The sequence below is a fragment of the Lates calcarifer genome, linkage group LG13, assembly GCF_001640805.2.
Source record: "Lates calcarifer isolate ASB-BC8 linkage group LG13, TLL_Latcal_v3, whole genome shotgun sequence".
Lineage (NCBI taxonomy): Eukaryota > Metazoa > Chordata > Actinopteri > Centropomidae > Lates > Lates calcarifer.
Window position 1 is genome coordinate 19,952,976 of NC_066845.1, and position 26,969 is coordinate 19,979,944.

Here is a 26,969-nt window from a genome sequence, read left to right on the forward strand (position 1 = left end):
CATTATAGCCACCTGTAGATCAGTGGATTGGTGTTGGACCATTGGCAGGAATGTGTATCTCATCACCCTTGTGCTTGCGTGCATGTAAGACAACTAACAAAACAGGAACCCACATGCAAAAACATTGTTCTATATTGTTACTTGATGAAATACTCCATTAGCTATCCTTAACTACAGGGTCTCCACTACACAAACATAGTAGTATTGAGCAATATTATGAATGAAATTAAACACACTTAATTTTAGAGCCAGTAGTATTCTATCAACACATTAACACAACATACCAATTTTGGATAACTGACCATTGCATGTCCACTCAACTTTTTCTTTGGTATTTGGAAACCCACATGAGCAGACAACATATATATATACACACACACACACACACACACACACACACACACACACACACACACACACACACACACACACACACACACACACTCACCCATAGCCAGAGAATGACCACCAGCAGCTAGGTACCTGTTTCTGGTTGTTAAGGTGCATCTCACGGTCAGCCACCTCCCGACGCAACCTGTCCACATCCTGGCTGAGCTGAAGCCGGTCCTCTCTCTCATCAGAGGCCTCATCCAGCTGCTTGGACAAGTAGAAGTTCTGACGGTTCAGCTCAGCATTCTCTTGGGTCAGTGTGGTCAGCTGCTCTTCCAGATCTGTGATCACCTACAGAGATTAATCGGGACATGCAGGTTTAAAGAGAGTAAAATATATGGAGCACCCACTTCAGATGTAACTGCTTAGACATTAGTTCTACTTATTTATAAAAAGGCTGACTGTAATGTATACAATACACTGAAATTAGTAAAAGGTGCCTGAAAGGTGGATTAATTACACTGAGAACAGAATGGTGAATAAACTCAGCTCAGGGAAGATGATCCACTTCTACGTTAGTTTTCTAAGCCTTAACACAGTTGACACATAGACTGTTAAAAGGATCTGGAGGAGGCATCCTACTGTATGCTGTACGTATGGCATTTTGCATAACATTAAAACTTGACCCAATACCCCACACAGTCTAAATTCTACTGATGCGCTAATACATGATGCAGATATCTAGGTTAGTGATATAATCCAGTGTCTAGGCTACTTATTCAACCCATGCAGGATTCAGAGCAAGGAGCAAGCTAATCATTTCATCAGCATCAGTCTGTTCCCTTAATCAGCCATGACTACTGTGCATGCTGCAGGGAAATGAGGGCTAGAGGCTGATGAGGCTGCCTGTTAAGAGCCCCTTATTCTCAGCTCTCATGGGAACATGTGTACCACGCAGAACTTCAAGGTGGCGGGGGAAAGAGGCAAAGCTTTTAAGTACATAAATTAGCTGTCTGTTCTGTACTGACTCATTGCTTCTGCTCCCCCAAGGCAGAGGACTGACAGCAGCAACTAAATACTTAAGGTGGGGCAAGGAAGTCAACGGTGGAATGGATGCAGTGGTGATCTGGCAATTCTCTATATTTATTCTACTCATCTGTCATCCCAATCTATAGTGCAACTTGCAGACCTAAAGCAAATCACTTCCAGAGCTTTCCATCCTCAACTCTGCTGAATACAAATTGCTCAATACCATTTGTGAAGGCTGTGGGTGTACATCAAATAAAAAAAGCTCAGTTAAAGATGTAGTAAATCAGTCCCACAATTTCCTTGACTAAAACTAACATACCATTTACTGTACACTGATGGCACAAAATACAGAGGAACATCTGCTCTTTCTATGAAACAGACTGAGCAGCACAGATGCTGTGGAGCGTGAATCCACCTAAAGTTGGTTTACTCACAATTTTTAAATGTAACCACTTTTTCAGAGAAATCTTTGCTGCCTAGATACTACTGATGACAGATATGGATAAAGCTGCATTACACTGTGTGTAGATGTGGTGAATTTAGTGGTAATTCAACTGACAAAATACATATAGATAAAATAACCAGTAAGACATGGTTTTGGCTCTCTGTGAAGACAGGACCTTAACAGGGAGAATAAAAACCTTAGAGCACCACTCTCAAGTGGCAGCATCATTAAATTGTCAAGAAAACCTCTGACAGCTTTTTTACCAAGTCTGAACAGTTTACTGTCTAATGAGTGTTAATGTAAGTTACGGCGTATTTAGAGCTGATATAGATAAAAAAAAATGATGTTTGCAAATTACCATTGCATTAATTAATAGTCTGGAGTCCCACTAGAGTCACTTAGAAGCTACAGTGTTCCTGCATAAAATAAGCCCCACAATACAAAATACTTGGACACAGCAAAGAGCACACAGACAGTGCAGGTATCTCTACAGTTATGCAGCTAAAAATAAAAAATAAATGTGGTCAGCAACTTTCACTGTAGGCTGTTTTGATGTAGTCAATTATGGGATGTCTTGTATGAAAAGTTGACAGTTTGGCCTGAGGGTAGCACAAAAGGAAAGTTCATGGTATGTCCAAAATAATTCTTTGAGGGGCATTTTAGATTTTGATATGTCTGTCTATACAAATAGAAATAATGGCCTGATGGAAGTGTTGGGTTAGATGGGGCACTAAAACTGATGCAGATGAAATGTCAAGGGGTGGAAAAATTATTAAGAATCAGCCCTGGGGGACTATAGTAAATTTAATGACAATTTGGCCTGTAGGTGTCAAGATATCTTGCTCGGGCCCAAAATGTTCAACAGACAGACTAACAGAGAGACCAACACTGCAAGTCTTACCAGGGCAAAAAATAGAGTGGCATTTCAAGCTCTGCTCTTTGCAGAATTTGGCTGTGTTTGCCTGAACATTGGCCAGCTGAATCTATGGACAGTTTGCGAGTGGGAGGATCTCAAAAGTAGGGCAATGGGATAAAGGAAGACCATGCTGGTCTTGGTGTTTATTCAAGGTATATGAATTTTAAGGCACTGAAATCCCTTAAACATGATAAAAACATTTTCTCAAGGTTAGTGGGACATCAGGGCTCCACAGTAACACCATCTGTCCAACAAAAAGGATGACGTAATAAAATAATAACACTAAAAATGATCAAGAGACTGAAAAATGTGCAAGAATTTCATTGTATTGTACTCTGTACTTGTTTAAATGGCAAAAAAGTTAAACAAAACTTAAACAAAACAAAAAACTTAAACATGGGAGAGCTGTAGAATTACAACCCTCAAAAAAAAAAAAGGATAACTTGTATTGACTGTTAGACAGCAACAGTAACAAAGACAGGTGGGGCTTTCAACTAAAAGTTGTAGTTTGCTATATAGAAAGGTCGCCACTTCTGATTTGTTTCTTGAGGCACGATTAGTTGATTAGCTTCATTTGATGCCTCATTATCAGAGGCTGTGGTGACAAGAGAAAATAAAAAAGAGAAAACATCTCTGCAGACATGGAAAAGAAAATGACAAATTTAAACTTTGCTGGCTAATTCAGTTAGTATGTGTGGACTGTGAGATAATGTGTTAACTAAACCACAGTGTTTCCAGGTATATTGATATTGATTATGTGACATCATAAAGCATGGTAAACAAAAAGAAAGAAAATCCCTGAAATGTGAAGTTGTCAAACAACCACGATGACTAGATAAGAGCCATCATTTTTCTGTTGCTGTTCCAGGAATGAATGCTCAGTTGGTTGTTAATATGCACAATGGCATCAAGGAAACACAATTCAATTGAGAATGAATCTATCATTAATGTAAACATTGGTCCTGTCTGAAACAGGTTTTCTTTAGATTATTATTATATTTCCACAAAAAGAACCAACAAGAACGATGAGTATGATGAAATGGAGAGGGTGTTTACAGTCACAGGATGTCACTTTGTGATTTATGAGCATAGTAGAGAAACATTTTTAATGAGGTCCAATGTACACAAGAATGACAGAAGCACATATGGATTGAAATATTATGGCTACTTTAGCTTGTTAGTTATGCATGATAATGTGTGATGATTCATCTGGTGTTCAATGTCAGAAGAGCTATCTATTCCTGGAAAGAATGAAAGAGCAAAAAGAAATGAGTGAGTGAGTGAGTCGCTTACTGCGCAGCTGTCTCTCAAGGCATCAAACTTGCGCTGTATCTCATCTCTGTGTGCCTGGGAGGTATGACAAGAGAGAGAAAGGGACAGATTTCACTGGCTGAATTATATAACATCAAAAGAGACATCATCTTCAGTACTCCTCTACTTTCTCTCTCTCTTTCTCACTCTGAGCACAGTGATCTCCTCCTCAGCTTCTGCGGTGGTCTCCTCCAGCTCAGTCTTGGCCTGTTGCAGTTGGCTCTCCAGAGCATGGCGAGCTGCCTGCAGGTTGCTGATCTGGGATTCGCGCTCTTGCAGTGACAGGGTCAGCTCCGTCACTTGACGCTTTATCTCCAGCTTCTGTTCTTCATGCTCCAGCCCAATCTACAAGGCAGACAGAAAAGGGCCATCCAGGATCAGGGAGAAGGACGAGGTGATTCATCCCAATTCATCCCATGACACAACTCCCCACAGGGATGAGAGGGCATTACACCTGACACTTTGTCTGATCGCCTTGATTTGTTGTGGTTCAGTTCCATCTGAATTAAAAACTGCAAGTAAGATTGCCCAGTACTACAAAACTGGTATTGGCCAGTTAATAAGGTAACTGGTCAATACCAGAAATTCAGACATTTTCTAAGTGCTGAGATCCTACTGAGACACTACTAGATCTCAATATTATGTCATTTGTCTTTTTTAACATTCAACTTAGTGGCAAGAGCCTATAAATGATCATCTAACAACCACTCATATGCTGCACCTGCCTTTACAGTGGGTCAGGATGCACTATAATTATATCCTCCACATACATTCAGGAAAGCAATTATACACAGGTGTGTTTCCACTATTTGTAGGAAGCACAGATGGAAGCAGTCTAGTCCAAAATTATATCTATTTAACATTTAAGTGTTGCCTCTTAAGCTTAGTTATACACATATTCTTTAGGTAGATAGAGTGTAACAGCCATAAAAATTACTTGGAACAGAATTCGGTATAGATGTGGCAGCGTGACATGGGACTGGCAGAGCAGTGAGAGGGAAAACTTGTATCCAATAATCTATCAATACATGAATCCAGCTTCACAACCCCGCTTTCGACTCCACTCCCCTATAATACCTCCTCACCTCTCTGAGCCTGGTTTCCAATTCCAGCACACGGCTCTTATTGCTTTGCTCCTGCTGACTCATTTTCTCTAGATGCTCTTCCAGTTTGGCATTCTGGGCCTCCAGCTTCCCAGCCTGAGACTCCAAGTAGAACTTCTGCTGGCGAAGCTCTGAGATCATCTCCTCCTGGGCTTTCCTGACATGAACACACATAAATATGTGCAACGAGTTTAATCAGAAGCAATGCAACACTAAGACAATGCGGCACCTTCCAGGTATTATTTTGATCTCTTTGAATCTCTTGCCCTTCATCTTACATTACACTGTTATAACTGGAGTGGACACTGTTCTTGGGATAAGAATAATAGGCCACAGCTTTCCCTGGAATTCACCATAGTGTATTTCATATTTCAAATGTATAATGTTGAATGGAAGGACAATGTATTGTGAATTGGTACTTACATATTTTTCTGGGTGTAGATACTGCTGTTGGCTGCTAGTTTGTTGGCCTCAGACAGTTCAGCAATTCTCTGCTCCAGGTTGTTCATCTTAGAGTCCATAGCATTTATGGTCTGAACAGATATTATTGACATTATGATAAATTGTGTTTTAATTAAACATTCAATTGGATCTTCACATCCCTGTCTTTAATTGGGATCAGGTTAAGCCTCATTATTGTGTGCTCTACAAAAACCTACCCAAGATTATTCTAAACAAGAAATCTATGTCAGTGTGATAAATGTTAAAATATGCCTAAAATAGTGTCGCTGCCAAGCTGGTCAGTTCTTACCGCCTTCTGTTCACTGATGATGCTGCACTTTTCCCGCACCTCCTCCTCATATTTGCTCTGACTGGACTCCAGCATCTCCTTATCAGCCATGTCCGCCTTCATCTGAGCCTCCAACACCTGCTCAATGCCAGACAGCCCACATAACCATAACCGGGATATCACTGAACAGGACAGAGAATGGTGTGAAGAGGACATACTGTAGATCTCCAGAGCATAGAGGGCACCCACAACTCAACCAGCTAAAGCATGACCACTAAACATAGCACAAAGCACTTCCTGTAATTTCACTGGGATACACCTGCCTGTTCTTTTACATTGCACCAAAGGCTCTGCATATGCGTGTGTTCTGAAATGTTACCTTTATCTTATCCTCATATAGCTTCTCCTTCTGTTTCAGATGAGTCTCCAACCGCTGGGCCGTGGCTTGAGTCTCTCGCAGATTCTCCTCCAGCTCCTGCACAAAAATTCAAATATGTTGGGCAATGCATATTAAATATCAGCAGCCACATGCACACAGGCTGGAAGTAGCCAACAGTACTTCCTAACTAGCCTCTGGTGTATACACACAGCATTTTCAGAAAAGCATAGTGATCAGTTAGAGGTAATCAAAAGGACTCCTACATCACTAACACCTAATCACAATCAGTGATAGTAATGTGCTTCATCAGTTTTTGAAATACACTTCTAATCAGCTTTTCTTTTGCTCAACTGTGAGTATTTTGATTGTAATGGAGCCAGTAAGAGATTCAAATACCTTACCATCACACAGGTGTTTTTGATGTCAGATACATTATATTTGACAAGAAAGTGTTAACAAGGCAGTGATTTACTTTTAAGTATGAATAAATACTAAGACCTGTCCCTTGTCTTTGTCACTATGGATATAGTAAGTAATCAGGTTCAGAAACACCAGTGAGTTCAACCCTGCCCTTTCTCTTTACTGGGGCACCTTTATGGACCTTTTTCACTTGTTAGACCAGGAATAGCAAAGATGGAACAAAAACACAACACTCAAGACCTGGAGCTGGCACATCTAAAATGAATTATAGCAATTATAGTAATCATTTAAGTTATTAATTACACATGTGCTTTTCCTGTTATGACATGTCAAAATGTCTGACATGCAAAAGGCCCATCCTTAGAGGTTCTCTCCATTCCAACAACACTTCCAAGTTTCTCTGAGCAGTTTTGTGACATCTTAAGGGGCTGATCTAGCTGATTTAGAGAGTTTCCTCACGCTATGATTAAAAACTGCCTAAAAAGCCATTACCCTCTCCCCTATACTCCTCAGTTGTCTGTCAATAGCTAAACAGACCTCTGATCAGATTGAAGCTGGGTGTAGGAAGGCAGAAGATTAAGTGACCAACAGCTCTATAATCATAAAAATAATGTGCAATTTGTCCCAACCTAACAGGTGCAACGAAAATAACAGGGGAGTGAGAGCGAGATGTCAATCAAACACAGTCTATTTACGCCCACACTAATGAGGTAAACTAATTGAAAGCACTTGTGTGGGTGTATCATGGCTATGTAGAGGTTTAAAAATGAGACAACATTAGGCACAACTAATTGTTGTATGAGGTAACTCTGCACAAAATCTGTACTGTGTATGTAGAAATAACAATTAATATTTATCATCCATAAGAATAGTACATGATAAACCTGAGGTTTTTCAGAAATATTATATAAAATAGCACCTCCTCAGCAATGATGATAATGAGCTATGTTTATGTCACACCTCCCCTGATGATTTTAGCTCTAAACAAGATAAAAGATGGGTTACCAGAATCTTATCTGCCATCTGTTGAATCTGCTGGCCCTTGCTTTGGATCTCATCCTTCAGTTTAGTCTCCCGGCGCTCAACAATCTCCAGCCTTTTCACCTGGTTCTCGAGAGTCTTCCTACCATCCTGCACACAATGGACAACAGCAACAAACACAGACACACACATACAGGCTTTAACTGACTAATGGCCAAGTTTTGAAAAAAGCAACCTCAGGTCAGAAGACCTACAGTGTTTTCTGCTTTTTGGACATCAAACACATTTAGTAGGAATGTGTGAGGAACTCCTCTCAAAAAGAGTAATGTAGTTACTGTATAGGTAACTACAAATACTGCATAAATAAAACACAATGTATATGTTTATTGCAGAATTTTATTAAAACTGATTCAAATTATGGCAGGCTATGGATTGTGTGACTAGGCCACAGTACCATGTCAATGAATTTAAAGGGTTTGAGATGGATACTTGGTTCATAGAGAAGTTCACAGACATTTTTTTCCCTATGTATTCCCTACTAACTGAAACCTACACTTTGTCTGGTGTGATACAGGTGAGAGTCTGAGACTATGATTGTTTGTGCAGAGGGACATCAATTTAGTTTGTGTCAGGTCAGCAAGATAGTTTCACATATCAGGACATACAAAAATCAGATGAACACGATTCACACAAATTATGGTCAACTGTGACAAACACTCAGGCTATCTGACATACTATCATAGAAACACAGCACATGTGATCCTCAGAAGGTGCAAAAACAACATGTTTACAAGATAACATATGGGCTCTTTGTGCTTAGCACATACGCAAGCTAGATTCATTTATGCAACACTTTAAACAAAGAGATTTGTGGTGTGCCAAACAGCAAATGACATGATATACACAATAATGAGAAGAAACAGGCAAGGGGCCAGAAAACATAGATGCGTATGTATGGGCCGTGTATTTATGTACTGAGTATAACAAAGGTGTGTATGTACCTCAGTCTCACGGAGGCGTCTGCGCAGGCTGTCACTGGAGTCTTCCTTGTTCTGTAGCCTCTCTAGATCTCGCTCCATGCGCTCTTTGGCCACTCTCATACTCTGAAGGAGGTCTGTAGCCTCAGCACTGGCCTTTAATGACTGGGGGTGAATCGGTAAAAAAGTATGTATTTGTACATGTTATTTACATAAACTTAAATGTAATAGAAAGTCAATATTAATCTTGTCTAATTCTTAAAGTCTCACCTCAGATCTGATACAGCATTATACTGGGGAATGATTACTAACTACATCAATTAAAATAACAAAAATCACATGAACATGCACCAGTATAATTGCATATAATATAATTTTAAACACATTAAATGCATCAATCATATATACAACTGCATCACACTCTGGTGGCATTATGCACTGGCTGCTGATAAAGTTTAAGAGCATAAGGAATAGCTAGCATCATTTTGCAAAGTTCAGCTGTAACTAGTAAAGAAACCACCATACACTGCTATTACAAAATTCTTAAATAAGCCACAGTGAGTCATTTTTAGAAAGAAAATCTGACCCTTCTGATTATTCCAGAAATTATTTTGCATTGAGTCAGAATTAGACCTGTCCTAAATGTGGACTCAGTAAGTTTTGAATATCAGCTCCACAACCTCATGTGCTCTTGGCAGAATGGATGGTATTTTAAATATTCATTTCTAGAAAAAGACAATTAGGATGAAATTATCCTTACTAATGAGGCAAAACTGTTTGATTGTTGATAATTAAGCAGTAAGTCTACTTCTAAAAGACAGCTTAATTGTTCTCAGGCCATAGACCAACTCTGACTGAGGAGCACAGTTAAAGGGAGAGAGAGAGAGAGAGAAAGGAGGAGGTCAGGGAGGTTAAAGACAGAGTTTATACACTCATCTGAAAGTGTAAAATGCTGTTAAATCTCTCGTTTGGAAGCACCAGCTCATATAAATTATTCATAAATCTTCCAAGCAAAAATATTCTACCTTGGCAAGCTTCTCTTGAAGATCGTGGATCTTTGTTTGCTGCTCAGCATTCATCTAAAAGAGAAAAATACAGTCATCATGACACTGAAGCGTAGGGCTGGGTATTGTTAAAATTTTTTTGATACAGATACCAATACCTTGATTTCGATACCGGTTCCTGAACGATACTTTCAATTTTACATCAGTTTTAACAAAGAAAATATTATGGTACAAATCTTGAGTTTTATTTTTCAGCTTTGGCATTTTTCCACTCAAAGCAGTTTTCTAACATTAAAAAAAATCTAACAAATAATTTTCAGTGCAAAAGGACAAGTAACAAGTTAGTGTCTAATGCTCACTGCTGCAGACCTTTCAATCTTTCTGCTTGTAAACGGATTCCGTGCACGTTCAAATGCTTCAAACTGGTCGTGTTGCCTTAGCAACGATGTCCTTTTTGCAAATACTGCATCGTGCATGACTGGCATCAATCTTACTAAAATGGAGCCACACTTTTGACCTCGGTCGCATATTTTTAAACGCTTCGAGAGAGAGACACACACACACACTGTAGTTCACAACACAGATACACTTAAACCCCGCCTGTGGGTTTAACCACGTGAGTATTCTTCCTGCATGCCCCTAACGTTACAGCCAATCGCTGGCAGTATTATCAGATCTTGATCACGTGATTAACTCCTTGGTATCGAAACTTGGCACCGAAAAACATTGCGTCTTTCGATACCGGGTAGTATCGAAGCATCTGCCATAAAAGAACCGAACCGCCCTACTGAAGCTTATCATCCTTGGTTAAAGTCACTTCAACTTGTCAGTGTCCTTGTCTATAAATATTTATGCCATCCTCATCAGTCACAGAATTTTATTACAATTAAATAAATGCCATAAACTACCTTCTCCAGCTTGGTGATCATCTCCTCTGCTTCTGCTTTGCCTTGTTCTTTAGCCTGTGAAAAATAATGGAAAGTGAGATACCTCCCAGAAATTATTATGGCAAGTAAACAGTAAAGCAGAAACTCCATAATGACTACAAGTGAGTAAATATCATTCTAGTATGGTATCATTAGAGTATAGTGTCATCATATTGCTTCATTGAGTTACACTGTTATTCTGGGCCCTACTAGAGCATGTAGTTTAAACAGTAGTTTCTTCCTATGTAACTTGCAGAGTCATTAACAGCTTTAGTTACAGTGTAGACCTTCTGCATCCTATGCTGGTAGTCTGCAGCCTTCCTCTTCAGTTCCTCGCTGGTCTGCCGAGACTCTTTCAGCTCAGCCTCGTACAGGTCGCTGCGGCGACGGGCAGCAGACAGGTCCTCCTCCAGTTGTCTGATGGAAACTCGCATCTCTTCCAGCTGGGCATGATATTCCTGAACAAAGACCACAGAAAGCCCAGATAAGAGAGAAGAGGAGGAATAGTCCTAAACACAAAAGGAAAAGTAATATTAAGAATGAAATCTCCCAGATGACAAAAAGAACAGTAGGTTTCATTTTGCAGAGCTAATACATCTGCCAAAAAGTACCTGGTATGGGAGCCAGTCTTTTTGAAGTCTGGCCACTTATGAGCACTTTATCCATTTAACTTCACTATATTTGTTTAGCAGACATTAAGGGTGCCTTTCTACCACTGCAGCAAATTTTGGAAAAATTGGCAGAGCAATTATCCTGTCTAAAGTGGAAAACTGCTCTCCTGCAGCCTCTGTGTTGTTTGACCTGAACTAGTTTGACGAAAATGTTCTTGTTAGAAGCCACTGCATCATTCATAAGAGCAAACTCATTCATAAGAGATGTACTTTAGATGTGCAGCTAGCACATTTAAACAGGATGAAATCAGTTCAGCATAATGGAGGCCATTATATGTCAAATTTTTTGGCAGTCATTGGCATACCGAGACACTTAAAGTATGGTACCAAGTACACTCTAATGGTACAAAAACATTTGATCAGCCAGAGTCACTTAAAGCACATGTCTGTTTAACAGTAATTAGTCACAGCCTAACAGATCTAATTTCAACCTTCTCCTCAGCTTACAGGGCACATTGGCCTGTCTGTCAGCCTGATAAAAAGTAGCATCCTTCTGCATCCAGGGAGACACAGACACAGATTAGAATAAGTGAAATAGACAGCATCAGACATGATGAAAACAAAGCTAAAATAGTTTTGCTGAAGTGGAATGAGAAGTTACATGTGTAACCATTGAACCGTGGGTGAAGAGACTCCCTGACCAGTTAGCCCATGTTGACCTTCCATAATGGGGACTTCCCTGTGTGGATCAGGTTAGAAAAAAACAATGAGACTGATCAGTATGTTCCACAGGAGCCGATCGACAGTTCCCATAAACGAGAATTTCCTGGATCTCCTGGGAACCACCTTTCATCTGGTTGTGATTCCCCAAGTCAATAAAAGGAAGAAGGTATTTTCAAATTCCAGTAATTCTTTGACACAACAATGACTCAGTAAAAGGAAATTAAAGACGAGGGAATTCAACTTTCAATATAACGTTCAGCAGCTAAGGTGTGTGAATCACTGTGTTCTTTTATTACAGAGAAGTGGATATGTAATATATTTTCTGTTCTTGTCTCATTCAGATTATCTGTAACATGAAGAGGCACCTGTAAGGCAAACATACTTGCATTACTTGTCTTAGAATAGCCTAAATTCATATACAGTAATCGAGTGCTAAGTGGGCATCCACGGAGAGAGACTTTAAAATCAGTATCTGTCAATTTTCTATCTTGGAACTGCTCACAATCTTTATCCACAGTATCATCAGCCCTAAAAACAGGATGGAAAATCTTGAATCTTAAAGTTCCCCTGTGACCTGTGAATAAATGTGACTACTACATACTATGTAACGGCAGTTGCATTTCTGTTTGTTTTATTTTAATGTTTGGCTGGATGCACAAGTGCTGAAATTGAGTTTGTTGAATACATTTTCATCTCAAACCTTGATATGAAAATCATGGCTACAGGTAGCAAATTTAAGGGTCTGTTACTTTTGTTTATTATAACAACCCAAAGCTGCCCACATTAGACAGTAACATAATATAATTTGATGGGAAGTTATAATTTCGTAAACACATGGAAATGAAATGTGAATTTCCATTTTTAGTTCTCATTGACTGTAAATCTAGAAATCTGACAAACCTTGCGGTAGTGTTTTTCCTAGTTATGGTTTCTCTTGATTTCTGTACATAAAGTCAGATGACGGAGTGCATCCCTGTTTTATTCAATATATGTACTTGTTCCCTCACATAAGCATGCTCCACACATTCATCCAGAAGGTTTCACTCTATTCCACTATTTAACCGTTCACTAAAGCCTTACCCAAAGACTAATTGTACAATCATGGCTTAGCAACCATAACTAGACACAACCTGTCAAGCTTTGGATTTCTCCACATGCAAAAGCTGTGTGCATGATTGTATTGCTAATAGCAACAATACTCTGCATCTACAGTGTTGTTGTGTTGGGTTGTGTCCTTTTATTTGTAAAACCAAAAACAGAAGGGCAAAGTAATTGAGCTAATTAGCCGAACAGGGTTATGTAAGAATGAAATAAGGACAATTGTACCAAACTCTTATTATACTTATCATACATATAATATTGGGACTAACTGGGTCTACACTGCAATATAAGAACAATGATTCTTTGTTTCCATGTCTTCTACATTGATCAGTAGATAGTGAGGATGCTGACTTTCTGCACAAGACATGTAGCTTCAGTCTTTTAGCACAACATTATTTATGTAGCAATCTAGTGCTTTTAAGACTCTTTTACAAGGATCTTGTTTTAAAATGAGTCAGTCAGAACCATTAATAAGTCAGCCACAGACAGTGACATTAACATTAGCTTAATTGGCTAGCAAGCTACATCTGATAAAATCTGACAGGTGTCATTTCAGCTGGTGAAACTGATAGTTGGCTGGAAATGTGAGGCCTGCATTTGTCTTCTGTTTGAAATCAATGACCCATTGTTTCAAAAATGACTAAGAATCTTGAGAGGTAAATCTGCTACAGTTACCGTGGTAAACTACATACAGGTTGTGCCATCTGAGAATGGAAAGCTTGACAGGCATAGCAACAGTAAGTAAGGGAGGAAGGGCTCAGCAGTCAACTGACAGGTGGTGGTCATACCATGCCAAGAAAAGTAGTGTTGCACCAGCACATTTAGAAACAACAGACACTGACCAAAGTGCTTTACAGAGAAATAAAATCAAATAAAAAGTTAATTAATAAAAGCATAGAATATCTGGATAAAATCATAACAGAAACAGCACCAATAATAAATATAAGCCAGTATGTGGTCAGGCATGTTTTCATGATGACAATTAAAAGACTAAATAAAAGAGTTGGGTCTTTAGATTTAGGTTTTAAAGACATCGGTAGAGAGGGATATAGTCTCCAAATCTTAGACTGGAATGATTTTAATTTTGAAACTGATCTAAGACAACAATTTTGACAAATGTGTTGATTTGTTTACTATATTATAAACCAGAATCAAAGAGATTTTTTTGCATGGAACTTTACATTCAGTGACAGAGGTCACAGGGCATTGACTTTCGTCATCTGCAGGGCAGAAGATTAGGACCTCAGTTTACTTTGGTTTAGCTAAAGGAAGTTTTTGCCATCCAGGATTTCACATCCTCAATGCAAATTAGAGGACAGTTAACACTATATCACAAGGTTTCATCTGGAGGTACAGATGGGTGTCATCAGCATAACAATGGTAGGAGACATTACGCTTTCTAAAAAATAGTAATATGTCTTTATACCAATGTGGATAATAAAGGCTTCTACATGGGTATAATTGTAGAAGCCTACAATTATACCCATATACCCATGTATAAGTTTATCCTGAGTACATCCCAAATTTTTGCATCCAGAAAGCAACAGGTTTTTGCTGATCTCTCTTTAAGGCCTCTGACGGTGGAGTCACCTATAAACGAGTAGGAAGGAGAAGGCAGCTGAGAGGCAGGAGTTCTTGTCAGGTGAACACCTGGAACAGGGCGATGACATACTGGTTTACCAGCCAGCCTGACTGACTGATCCATCCCCTCATCTGATCTATCCTGGAGGATAGTCAGGCGGTGAGGAGTTGGTGCTGCCAAGTTCATCCAGGACAGTAAATCTGTTGCTCATCTGCAGTGCTAAGGCAGGTGGATGGGAAGAGCTCCTGTTTCAATTACTGTTCTGGACCAGGGCCCAGTGGTCAGCAAACCAGGGAGTTGAACAGGGCAGTGTCTCATGCTCTGCCCAAACTGAGGAGTGGTTCACCATGCACACTGTAGGATGGGGCACATGTGCTACAGAAGTATAGGACGACTGCTTCCAAAGACACCAGAGAATGCCCCAGCTGGAGCAGGGCCACCACTGCATGAGAATGGTTTGAATGTATGTCTGAAACATAATTTTCATTGACATTGAAGGAGGTTTAGGTCCATTGTTTGTTTAGCCTGTGTAACAGCAATGTTAGTAAAAGTAAATGGTAAGGAATTCAGGTTTTTGCTTGAGCTCTGCCAATAGCCTGACTACATCCTTCTTTAGATGAATGACACTACTATTTGCCTTTTTATTAAAGACATATTATGTCTGCGGTTATCACTTTAATGATGTAGTGGATGCAGTATGTCTACACTGACTGCTGGGTGATCCAAGAAAAAAAGGATGAGTAAAGTAACTTGGAAAACTCACTGGTGTTCATTCAAACACTGATGGCCAGACGTGAGAAAAAGGGTGCTTTCAGTGCTTAGTCCTATCAGCTTGGTGCTAATCTGAAAAGGAGCCACTTAAAAATGAGCTGTTGTTTGTAATATTTTCAATCAATGGATGACCACTATCACTGTGGTGAAATGATGGAGGGTTGATGAGAGGAAAAATCATCGTAGAAAATTAGTCTCTAACTCTTCCCCTCTTCTCCCTCTGGAGTTAAAAGAAGCAAGCAAACATGGAAACATTAAAAAATCAACATTCTTCTTTCACATCTACATTAATGTTTGTCCATATTATATTATCATTAAAAACTTAACCCCAACTAATAGAACTTTTGAAACAATACAGAACCATTGTTTCTTAAGATCCAGTGCACATACACACACAATACATGCATACATTGAGTGAAGTTTTTTTGTGCTAACACAACCAAGATAAGGAACAGTTTGGTTTTCTGTAGTTCTTCTTTGCTCTTGTCTCTAAGCATATGTTGTCAGGTCTTAATGACTTTGGCACAGATTGCTTTTCTCTGAAAATGAATCTATCCCCAATCTCTTCTGTTTGTTGATCCAACACTGCATGGCTTCTGCATGAAAATGATAAACACTGCAGTCATATGACAGAGCGTGGGAGACAGATGCTTTTCAAGATGAAATACTGGATTTAGCTGGCGTAAATACCATGTTGAGGGGACCAATGGGAACACAGGCCTGATAACATGCATGAGCAGAAAACTATCCTCAGAAATTTGAAGATGCAATCTATATGTCTTTATCTATATGAGGTTTGATTTTGAAATCTGCAAAGTTATACACGTCCAGTTACAAGGTGTTCTGTTGAACCACAGTCTTGCTGCTACTGACCAGCATGAGCCTTTACTAACACCTCCTGACAATCCTGATCCAGATGTGTTATGAATATTTTGCTGATAATGTTCAACTTGTGCCTAAAGAAAGCCTAGAAGCAAACAAATCTTCACCTTTATTTGAAGAAGTCTATAGTTATGCTTACAGTGTGAGGCTGTGAACAAATGTGTCAGGGTGAATGGAAACTCATACAGAGCTATATCAGGCTCAGCTATACATAGTAACATGCTAAAGTTAACATTAGCATAGAAATGTTGCTGTGGAAAAGGATCTGTCACCTAAACATCTTTTTCCGCAGCAACATCCTCCAGCTTCTCCTGAGTGACCCCCAAGGGCCTCAGTATGCTTTAAGTATGAAGCAAGGCACATAGTCTAACAGGGTCTGAAACCTGTTTTGCAGGTCAAAACTGGGAGTCCAATAATTTCTGTAATGTACTGAAAGAGAAAACCTGACAGGCGTTATAGAGGTTGTTTGGGTCTGTGGACGTGACAAAGCCATTCAGAACAGCTGTAAACATGTTTGTCTTCAAATATAGTCTGTTTCAGGTGTATTGAACCTGAAAGAGCTCCCAGGACAGTGGGGAGTCCCTAAAGCACATCCTGGGTCAAGAGGGATTCTATCCAAGTCAGTCATGACCTGAATACCTCTATGTCAACTGGCTTCTCTTGCAAAGGAGCAGCAATTAATTCCAAGGTCTTTCTAAAATGCGTATTATAATATTGTACTGCATTGTATAAATATAATTTCAAGTCATATGTATGACATAGGTATGTGTTTGCACAGGACACACTATTACATTTTTTAATTTTTCATACAACATAAAGGATGTGGTGCAATCGTCCAACATGCATCACTGGTTTTTAGACAGTATATCAACTAATGGTCAAAAATTCTTTTTCTCAAACAGTATGAGCTTGGGCCCCAGCACCTCATCACGACAGCCTGCCCACTGCATCAGTGCTCTCTTCACTCGTAGGTATATGGCTCTCATCACCATAGCAACCATTGCACAATGTATTCAGTGCCTGGTAACCAGCACTAGTGTAGGCTGAGAAAAACAGGTTGCTTTTTCATTACCTTTTTAAGAAAAAAAGTGGTGCATGATGCCAGGGAGACAATTTTTCATGCTCTTTATCTGTTGTCCTAAACTGTCAGTCTTGTAACAGCTTAATTTACACAGCTGGCAACACTATGTCATATGGTGCTGCCACACATGCAAGACTGTAAGCACATAGACAAACACCCATACATGCCACTCACTCATCACAGTTGATTTTAGTAATTAAGGGCTGCATGTACATTAAAGCTCCCCTGTCTCTTTCTCCTGTAAGAGCAGTTCTCAGTCTAGGAAGCTTCACAATAAGTAGACCCAGCACACACACATTTGATACAGGTTGTTTTTTTTTTTTTTATCTGTCATGCAACTTCTTTTGTCACACACACATATTTTATTATCTAAAAACCGTGGCATGTTGCTTCTCCTTAATTAGTTTACATTACAACAACTATCCATTTCATGAGTACACAGTTAAAATTAAAACAAGTATTATACAATGAACAAAACTTCACTGAAATCTTAAGTGATTGTACTGTTAGACAGTTGATCAGTGATCTGTTTTTTTGCCCAGGACATCAGGAGTAAATGGTATGTATCTCAACCCACTGACCCACCAAGATAACACCAAAGATGCTGTCCTACCTGCTCTTTGATCTCTTGAAGCTTGTTGCTCTGTTCCCGGATGTCATGGAGGAGCTGCAGTGCTTTATCATCCTCCTGTGACACTTCCATACGCGCCTGTTCCAAACTGCGCTTAAGACTCTGAAACCAAGACATACAAAAGTTTGGTCAGTTTCCTGGATGCATCCAGCAAATAAAAAGTAATGCAATCTACTAAAACAGCCCTGCAGTAACTGGTTACAAGTGTTTTTAGGTGTTGATTCCACCTCATTTTGGAGGCCATGCTGTTGAATTAGATTGTGTTATGCTATGAGGTGTGTCTAATATTTTGTCCACTCAAATTATTTCAATCGATCTTAAATGCAGTCTTAAAGACCCATTATACTTATTGCAGTCACATTCTTATATATGCATATAGGCATGTAAAATCACCTGCACACCCACAAACGTGTGTGTTCCCTAAGCCCTTACTCTAACCTAAACCTAAAGGTAACCTGAACTGCAAAATCAAGTCTTCAACCTTAAAAAGCAGCCTCTACCTGTGGGGACCTCAAATTTATTTGTGTCACACACACACACACACACACACACACACACACAACAAACACATATTTGGAGGCACTGTCCAAAAGGTGTCCACTGTATTAACTGCAGGGCTACTCACACTGCATTCTGTGATGTAGGTTGCCAGGTCCTGTTCCAGGATGGTCCTCTGGGTCTCTGAGGCCTTCAACTCTATATCCTTCTGCTGCAGCACTGACTCAAGGTCAGACATCTTCCTCTGGACGAGTGAGATCTCCTGCTCAACCTGGAAACAAGAACATAGCATGGACCAAACTTTTCTGTGACAGGTTGTTATATTAATGAATCTCTGGGACCCATGCATCTGGGTTGATATACTTTTTTGTTTACAGCATCAGGGTGTAGCTGTGTTAAAGATGTCTTCTTACTGTAAAACATTAAGAACTATATCAGTAAAAATATACCTATAGACTGTGTGTGTGTGTGTGCAAGTGTACAAGACTGCACTTGTCCCGTGGCACATGTCATTGGTAGCGATTGATGATACAATTAGATGTGCCATTACATCATTATAGGGCCTGAGGAGCAGTGGAAACCAGAGAAACAGCAGGGCTGGCAGCACTAACACACAGTCAGAATGCAGGCACATGCTCACAACAACACGACGCCACAGCATGGGGCCGTAGTCAGTAAAACCAGTGGGTTGACATTGTACCGGAATCCAACTTCATTGCAAAGAATCACTAGATATTTTTCAAAAAGATGTGCCATTTACAAAACATTTAAGCGACAGATCAAAAGATGTTCTGTAGTCATCTCATATAGATTAACCGGCATGTGGAGGTAATGTTAAGGCTGCACAGAGCAATTTCACATCATACCGAGGTTATGTTTTGAATTATATACACGTGGGGATAGAGGTGGGGGAGTGGTTCAGTTATTGCTATTATGTCCATATTTCCCTAAACAAAGCATTCAGTCTTTTGCAAGTTACTGCATTGTCAATAGAATTTCAAGCTGGGACACTTTCACATACATCACTGCAAACTATGGAGTGTAAATCCACCAAAAGATTATCACATTTAACTGCAAAATCAAATGACCAAAGTTGTTGTTGGAGGTTGCTTAGCAAAACAGACCTTCATGCGACTTTCTTAAGCTTTTCTTTATTTACTTCTTCTACTTGCAAATAATCACCAGACACATCACTGGTAAAAAATAACATGATTTTTTGTAAAAAGTAAACACAGCTTATATGAGAAAAGGCTAATGAAAATTGACAATGGAGGAGAGATGCATGCTCTCAATAACAGCACAAAACCATGTGTTGTGTACAGTCAGAAATAATGGTGATTAACCTTTTTAAAGTGTGTCGTCATGGTCCTGACATCTCTTTTGCAGTTTTTCCGTTGCATGGGAAAGATCATGTTACATCTTATTTTTGATCACCTTGGTACCTAATACTCATTTCATTATTTGCTAAGCAATATTTTTCATAGCAGCCATTGTACATTTAAGGTTGTTTCACTTGCAATTTTACCCTACGTGTTAATAAAAGAAACATAAGCAGTGTTGTCCTCCTCAATCATGCACCCAGAGGAGATTTTTTCACGATTGTAGCTTGTACAACTGTAACAAATTACTGAGTGACATGGAATACTAAGATACATAAACACACACACACACACACACACACACACACACACACACACACACACACACCAGCTCAGCTGTAGTGTAAAGGCAAATGGACAACAGATGGCAGAATTTACTTGCACTGGAAACAAACTCTTACCATGTGCAGAGTAATACCTGTGACATGTGTCCGGCAATACTGGCTGTTTTTCGTTTTTAAAGTGATGACGTTTTTCCAAGGGATAGTCCTATCTAGAGAGACTTGATGGATGTAGTCACTAATCTGCAGGAGAGGAAAGCATGAGGACAGAATGGGAGATTGGGAATAGGGAGAGAAAAATGACAGTAAACAGTCTTTATGCACAACCTCTCTTGAAAACTGAAGGGCTGACTCAGTGCTCTTATGTAAAACCCTTTTATAATCAGCTTTTATAATCACACTGTATAGATGACTTTTTCCAGTCTGTCAGTGGAAATAATTTACCTTCCATGTGTGCTATTCCACTCATCATAAAAGTTGAAGTATACTATAGAATTCATGTATCTAAATGTTTGCTTTATCTACTAGTGTTGTAAACAAGGATATCATGCCATAGACCACAGTTATTATTATTACAATAATAAATACACACGTTAAAGTTCATTATAAATAGATAATCAAGCAAATGTGGCTCATTAAATACATTTCAAAACCCAACTGGAACATTGGCTCAAATACAAGGAACAGCAATTAGCAATCATGCACAAAAGACTTATTCTCATAGCACATAGACCTAGTTATTCCACAGCAGTGATGCTTTAGATATTAACACTTATTCCAATATACAATAGCTGATGATTACACACATGACTAACAGATAAAGTATGCTGTTCACAGTCTAGGTATTTAGTGAGTATAAAACAAGAGATACATACTGTGCTGACCAAATATGTGCTCATATTCTAGCTTAACAGAGACTATAAATAAACTGCTTGTGTTCACACAACAGCCTCTTTTACCACCACTGGATATATTTGGCAGCTTTTGTGATCAAGAGGCAGGCACAAGAATGAGCAATAGAGGGAGAATGTCTATTAAAAGCAGAGGCTCACCTCCCACTCCTCCCTACAGTAACATGCTCATCTCAAGCTCAGCTAACATGTGGAGTGTAGTGAATTGCTATGTGTTTTTGCTGTTGCATGTTTGTGTTCATGTGAGCTGTTATCTTTATTGTCTGCAGTTATACCATCTGTTTCAGTTTTTGACTGTGCTGTTTTGTATGCTCTCTTTAACCAGCAATACATAACCACCATACTGCTGCCCATAAGATCACATGCAGCAGCATCCGTGTAAAAAAACAAAACTATGCAGACATTTCAGATGAACAACGGTTATTATGAGTCTCTAGAGATGACTCTGGTGCTTACTAATATTTGTCCAGAAACATGACTGATGTAGTCATTATGTTTCAAGGGTCATTTGGGGAGGTGGGGTGGGGTGGGCTGTGTAACACAACAGACCACACAGCATGTCCCCAAGCTGAAGCATCTGAATACTGCCTGGTATGCCAGTCTGATTGGCATGACATGATGCAGGATCAGGTGGCTTGTAATGACTGATGATGGCATAGATGGTAAAGAGTTAGCCTTGGTGACCTTTCTCTAGCACCTGCTGATCTTTAGCCTGTATGCACATCACATCAGTGGTACATATTCCTGCTGTCTGGTTGAGAAAAATCTCCTGTTTGTAATTGTTGTTCTGAAAGCAGGTGCAAGGTAGTTCAAGAGAAACAAATTTAACCCTGCAGGTGTGATCCCCCAAAGACTTCCACCCATGAGAAAGTGTTTTGACTGAGAGACAGAGGATTATGTGCTCTTGCTTCATGTGTCCTGGCAGTTCTCAGAGCTTGAAATCCACTAATGAATCTCATACATCTAAATGTGCTGAGACACTAACAACACTGCATGATGTAGTGTTGTATATATCTTAACAATGTGGAGAACTTCCTCAATAGCCAGCCAGTGGTAAAGTTGGTGGTTACAGGGTGCCATCCTAACATGAGGCACCAGATGGGACTCAGATCTGGCTGTCTTCCTCTCAGACTCAAGTGCTAGCTGACTGCCCATAATGAGCTGAGCTAACAGACTGTGCAGCTGGGCTCCTCCTCTGCAATAATTAGCTCCCTGAAAGCAATTACTAATAACTATACTTTTAAAAGCTCATTACAACTACAAGAAAGACAATCTGACCACTGAGCTGCCCTATCCGTGTTTAATGAACATGTCCAAATTCTTGTTATAGAGAGATAATATTATACCGTTCCCATCCAGAGAGTTAACCTACATTTTTGCCTGTTTTGACAGTCAGTGCAAGCAACATCATTACAGTACCTGCGAACAGAAATGCTCAACAAACACTACTTGTTTATGAGAGCCCATCAACAACAGAACAGTAACATTCACAGGGGAACATTGGCTTCCAACTCAGTTGAGGTGATCTTTTTCGTGGGTTGAATAATGTGTGCTGGGCTGTGAGTCACAGTTGTTGAAGAGGAGGAGAGTGGAGAGAGGTTGCATCCCAGTCATGGTGTTGCTCTACATTCAGTCTGCAGGGTGACCAGGGGCCAGTGCTACTGTATGGGCTGTAGGCAGCGGTGAATCACAGACCTGTTGCAACACTGTAGTGGCACAGATTCTTCTCTAAAAACAAACTTAGTGTCCTTTTCCCATCTACTCCCCTCTAGTTTGATCTTTCAGTCCATCCTCGCAACATATACTAAAAGACATTTATGCTGATTATCATGACAAGAACAAATTAGTAATGCTACAGTCATGCGAGAAAGATTGAGCGTTTCTAGCCTCTGCCATGGCAGCAGTTCTCTGATTCAAACATGGCTGCCTAGCTCAATAGTTTCCTGTTAAACATGGCTATGAAGATGAGGGACAATTACAACACCCTACAATTTTGGAGGTGCATTATAGGCCTTGTGTTTCCACATTGATTCATGTATGTGAATATCTGAATGCATTTGAATATATTTTGATCAACTTATAAAACTATTTTTGAGTAACTGGATGTGCAAATTGTGTTCAGTTGATGCACAGGTACAACTACTGGCTTGAAGTTGCTGCAAGTGGAGGTTGAGATTCTTATCCTTGAGGCCTTGTGGCTAATGCACCAGCACACTCAAAGGAATACACAAACATTGGTTAAAAATAACAGCCTTTTGTTACATGAACTATTAATTAAACAAAACGATTAAAAATGGTGAACATCTAGGCCTACAGTTCTAAAGTACCCAGATGCGATGTTGATATATTAAAATTATTTTAATGTGTTGCAATAGAAGGGGTGTAAACCCAGTCAACTAAACCCACAATTAGCCTTTTATAACTGAATAAAGGTGTTGCATAACGAATGCCGTATATGACAAGTAAACATGGCACTAATAACCCTTTCACTTATCACTGGGGCCACCAATGCCTCAGACCTGCATGTGAATGCTCTGGCACTGATGCGTTACCCATTTGTGGTGGTCGAGTTGACTAGATTTCGCAATCTATAAAAGCATGGTGAGCACTTGGGAGAACACTTCAAAAATAAAGTTCATCATTATAAAGAGGATCAGTGTGGGCTTCGAAAGGAGGCTTTTGGGAAAATGACACTTGAGGATATGGAGCAGCACAGCTCTCTCTCTCTCGTCACAACTCATATTAACACTGACAGATCTGTTCTGCAGAGAGTTAGTCTCACATTCCCTCTGAGCCATCTACCTTTAATTTGGTCTGCCTCCACAAAAAGGTAACTACAGATTAAAATAAACTCCAACTGCACAGTCGTCTTGGCAAACTTAGGTATTTGGCAACTTAAAAAAGCATGCACTGTCTTAAGCATGAATTATATTATCTGGTTACTGTACATAATACTACTCTACAGCTTATAGTATTTATTGTCATTATTGTTTACCTATATCTTAAATTTTCTCCGTCTCTCCCACAGTCCCTTCATTAGTATTCTGTTTTGTTCCATCTCAAAAGTCCTGTCAGTGCTGTAATTTGTGATCCAGCTGAATAGGCGCCAGAAACAAGCAGCAAGCTTCCTTCACCTCTCCTCTACCCTTGGCAAAACCTGCTGTTACCATAGCGATACTTTCTTCCAACCACAGACTTCATCTTGTCATACTTTTTTCTACTGACTTTGTAATGTCAGCTTTCTTTCTGTACTGAATCTCCCTGCCAGCTACTACAGCAGCTTTCCAACTGGAAGTTTAAAGTAAGCTGAGATCATCTGGAAAATCCTTGCATGATAGACATACAGATAAACTTTATCTCAACTTCCTCAGTCTTGGTATAAATGAATCCGATATCTGAAAAAAAATTGTGGTTTCATTATGACCAGATACAAACAGTGGGGAGTTTGAATACCACATCAGGGAGTGATAGCCATCTGTATGAGTGTACACTACAGTAAGCACAGCGATGAAGGGAGATGGGCAAACAAAGACCCAGCGTTTCAGTGTCGTGACCAAGAATAGCGCTCACTCCTGATAGACAAGATACAGCTGCTGCATAAGCTCGATGCTACCAATGCTATCTCATCACTCCATAAATCCTCAGCTGTAGTGTCAATCAATCAATCAGGTAATAGTTCTTACATGCTGAGATGGAGAAAATAACAATGCATTGTAGCAGTTCAGAGCTGTAAAGCAAAGATACTGTTGTCATTATTTCCCTGACCAAGTCATCACCCTCTACCCCTTCCTTATTTTTGATGGACTAAGTAAAATAGCATGGCACTTACTTAGATGCTGCTACAGCTGACAGGTTTCCTACCAAGCTCCTTAGACGCGGCACCTCCTCGTCCAGTAAGCCCGTTCATGTGGGGTCTCTCTTGGAAGCCACCAGCCAGAATGAGAGCTTCGCTGGTTCATCAAATTCGGGGATGTCATCCTCACTGGGGAGAAAGTGGAGCTGAGGGGAGAGAGAGATGCGCTGTGGCAGGGCAGAGAGCTGTGAGACAGCGAGAGCGACTAGAGATTACTGCTTACAGGGAGACAGAGCGGAGGAGAGAGGGAGGGAGTGGAGGACTACAGAGAGAAATAGCATTGTAGAGTAATGCAGCAGACCAGTGATCACATACTGTAGAGAGTGAGAGGAAGCTCTCACTCTCTCTCACTCTTCTCTGCCACCAGCTCACCCTTACCACCCCCCAACTATTTCTTCCTCTCCCCATACTGCAGCAGCTGTCACTAATCACACTAATGTATGCAGCTCATCACACTGCGTTAACAGTCAAGTCCCTATACTTGCAAATTACTGCACGTTCATGCCAATTGCTAAAGACTCCTTAATTTGTGCAGCTCATTAGTACCTAAATGCAAAGACCCCTACTAAACTTCCTCCTGATGAGTAGCAGTGTTGCAATCTAATAACTGGCAGGTTGACAAGAATGAGAGCAATGAAAAATAGAGCCAGGTTGTGGTGTGAAAAAAGAAACCAGTATAACTGCAACATATTTAATTTTACATTAAAATGTTCACACTTCTGAATAAAACTGTTTGAAATGTAATTGTTGCATTTCTAGAACTGTTTATTGTTTTGTAATTTCATAGCAGTGCAAAAACAATACTTCAGTCCTGCAGGATGTACTGTATAAATTCATCAATCATCCTATTTTCACAAACATTTCTTCTGATAAATGCTAGAGTTATGTATTCTTTAGTCTGACACACTTCTGGGTTTCAACATTAATTGTTCCCGTAATTTGAGTGTATGGTTATAAATGTATTCATTTCACTTTTAGAAAAAGCTCAGAAAAACTTAGTAGGAGCTCTCTAACAATATACCATAAACGTGCCATTATCTATTCCGCTTACCCTTTGAGGGGGTATATCATAAACCTATGCAGCCTAAATGTCACATCCATCCCCCCTGTGCTTGGCTCTGCAATTCTGTAATTGCCTGTATTCAAAGCACTAACAGTGCATTGCCACTGTACTACACGCATTGTGCACTGTATCAGAATAATGTCTAGTAGCACTCTTACAGGGCTCACTTAAAGTACGGTAACAAAGCGTACAGAGACTACAATGTAACACGCACATTTAGGTATTATTGTACCAGATTAAACTGTAATACAGTCATGTCACAACCTAACAAGGTCCCCAGTGTCTAACATAGTAGTTCAGGCTCACCTCAATTCACTTCTTTTTATGCTAATGTAAGCCAAGTGACACGTCACCATGATACTGACTTGCAAACTACACACACACACACGCAAACACAGTGACAGATTACACACAGTAACAGATGGCAGAACCTAACCTGGCAAGCAGTATGACAGCAGCACAACAGAAGGGACAAAATGCTCAGAAGGTGAAAGCACAGCACTGTGCAATCAATGAGTGTTACAGTAATCAGTGGCAGACAAAGTACAGTACTCACTTGTGCTTTTTACTGGGTAATTACATTTTTAGGACAACGGTACTGATGAAAGCTCGTGAAATCCTTGCCTTAGTTGTATAACAAAAGAGTGTTCTTGTACCTGGGTGCAGGTCAGCATACCCCCATATGCTGGCCTGGAGTCAGATCACACCTAAACTATCTCACGTCCATCTCTACACATCCTCCCAACTGTCAGGAACTGATTTACTCTAATGCGTCAATGACATTTCCGAGCTGGGCTGATTCAGACTTCTTTGATTCAACCAAACAGATCTGTTACTGTAATCTGAAGAGAAATCTGTTTGGACAAACACACATCCCGGAAGAGCCCTCAATTAATAACTTCACCATTTAGACCAAAGGATGGAGTCACCAGCTGCCACAAACACAGTTTCTGTTGAAAGTCTGTCAAAGGTACAACTATGCAACCTATGCAGGAGCAGGAGAGAAACAGAATTCAGAGAGAACTTCTTCTTAAATATCCTTGAGAAACAA

At 39.8% G+C, this 26,969-nt stretch overlaps 1 protein-coding gene across 10 annotated transcripts in view; it reads right to left on the reverse strand.

The window, feature by feature from the left end:
• LOC108878264 (citron Rho-interacting kinase) overlaps positions 1-25,248 on the reverse strand; it is a 43,000-nt gene extending 17,752 nt beyond the window's left edge. For 4 of the 10 annotated variants that reach the window (XM_018668777.2, XM_051075284.1, XM_018668775.2 and 1 more), the window contains exons 1-15: positions 19,775-20,184; positions 18,559-18,702; positions 17,916-18,035; positions 10,839-11,009; positions 10,534-10,587; positions 9,647-9,700; positions 8,646-8,786; positions 7,669-7,794; positions 6,244-6,339; positions 5,886-6,002; positions 5,558-5,667; positions 5,117-5,291; positions 4,179-4,376; positions 4,014-4,067; positions 484-681 (exon numbers count right to left, since the gene is read on the reverse strand). In XM_018668777.2, the coding sequence (XP_018524293.1) occupies positions 484-681; positions 4,014-4,067; positions 4,179-4,376; positions 5,117-5,291; positions 5,558-5,667; positions 5,886-6,002; positions 6,244-6,339; positions 7,669-7,794; positions 8,646-8,786; positions 9,647-9,700; positions 10,534-10,587; positions 10,839-11,009; positions 17,916-18,035; positions 18,559-18,702; positions 19,775-19,843 (1,827 nt within the window). In that variant the 5' untranslated portion in view covers positions 19,844-20,184. Of the gene's footprint in view, positions 1-483; positions 682-4,013; positions 4,068-4,178; positions 4,377-5,116; positions 5,292-5,557; positions 5,668-5,885; positions 6,003-6,243; positions 6,340-7,668; positions 7,795-8,645; positions 8,787-9,646; positions 9,701-10,533; positions 10,588-10,829; positions 11,010-17,915; positions 18,036-18,558; positions 18,703-19,774; positions 20,186-20,211; positions 20,335-24,831 lie in introns of those variants that run through there. The other 6 variants (XM_051075285.1, XM_018668774.2, XM_051075281.1 and 3 more) reach the window with 4 other exon arrangements.
• Positions 25,249-26,969: the final 1,721 nt, after the last annotated feature.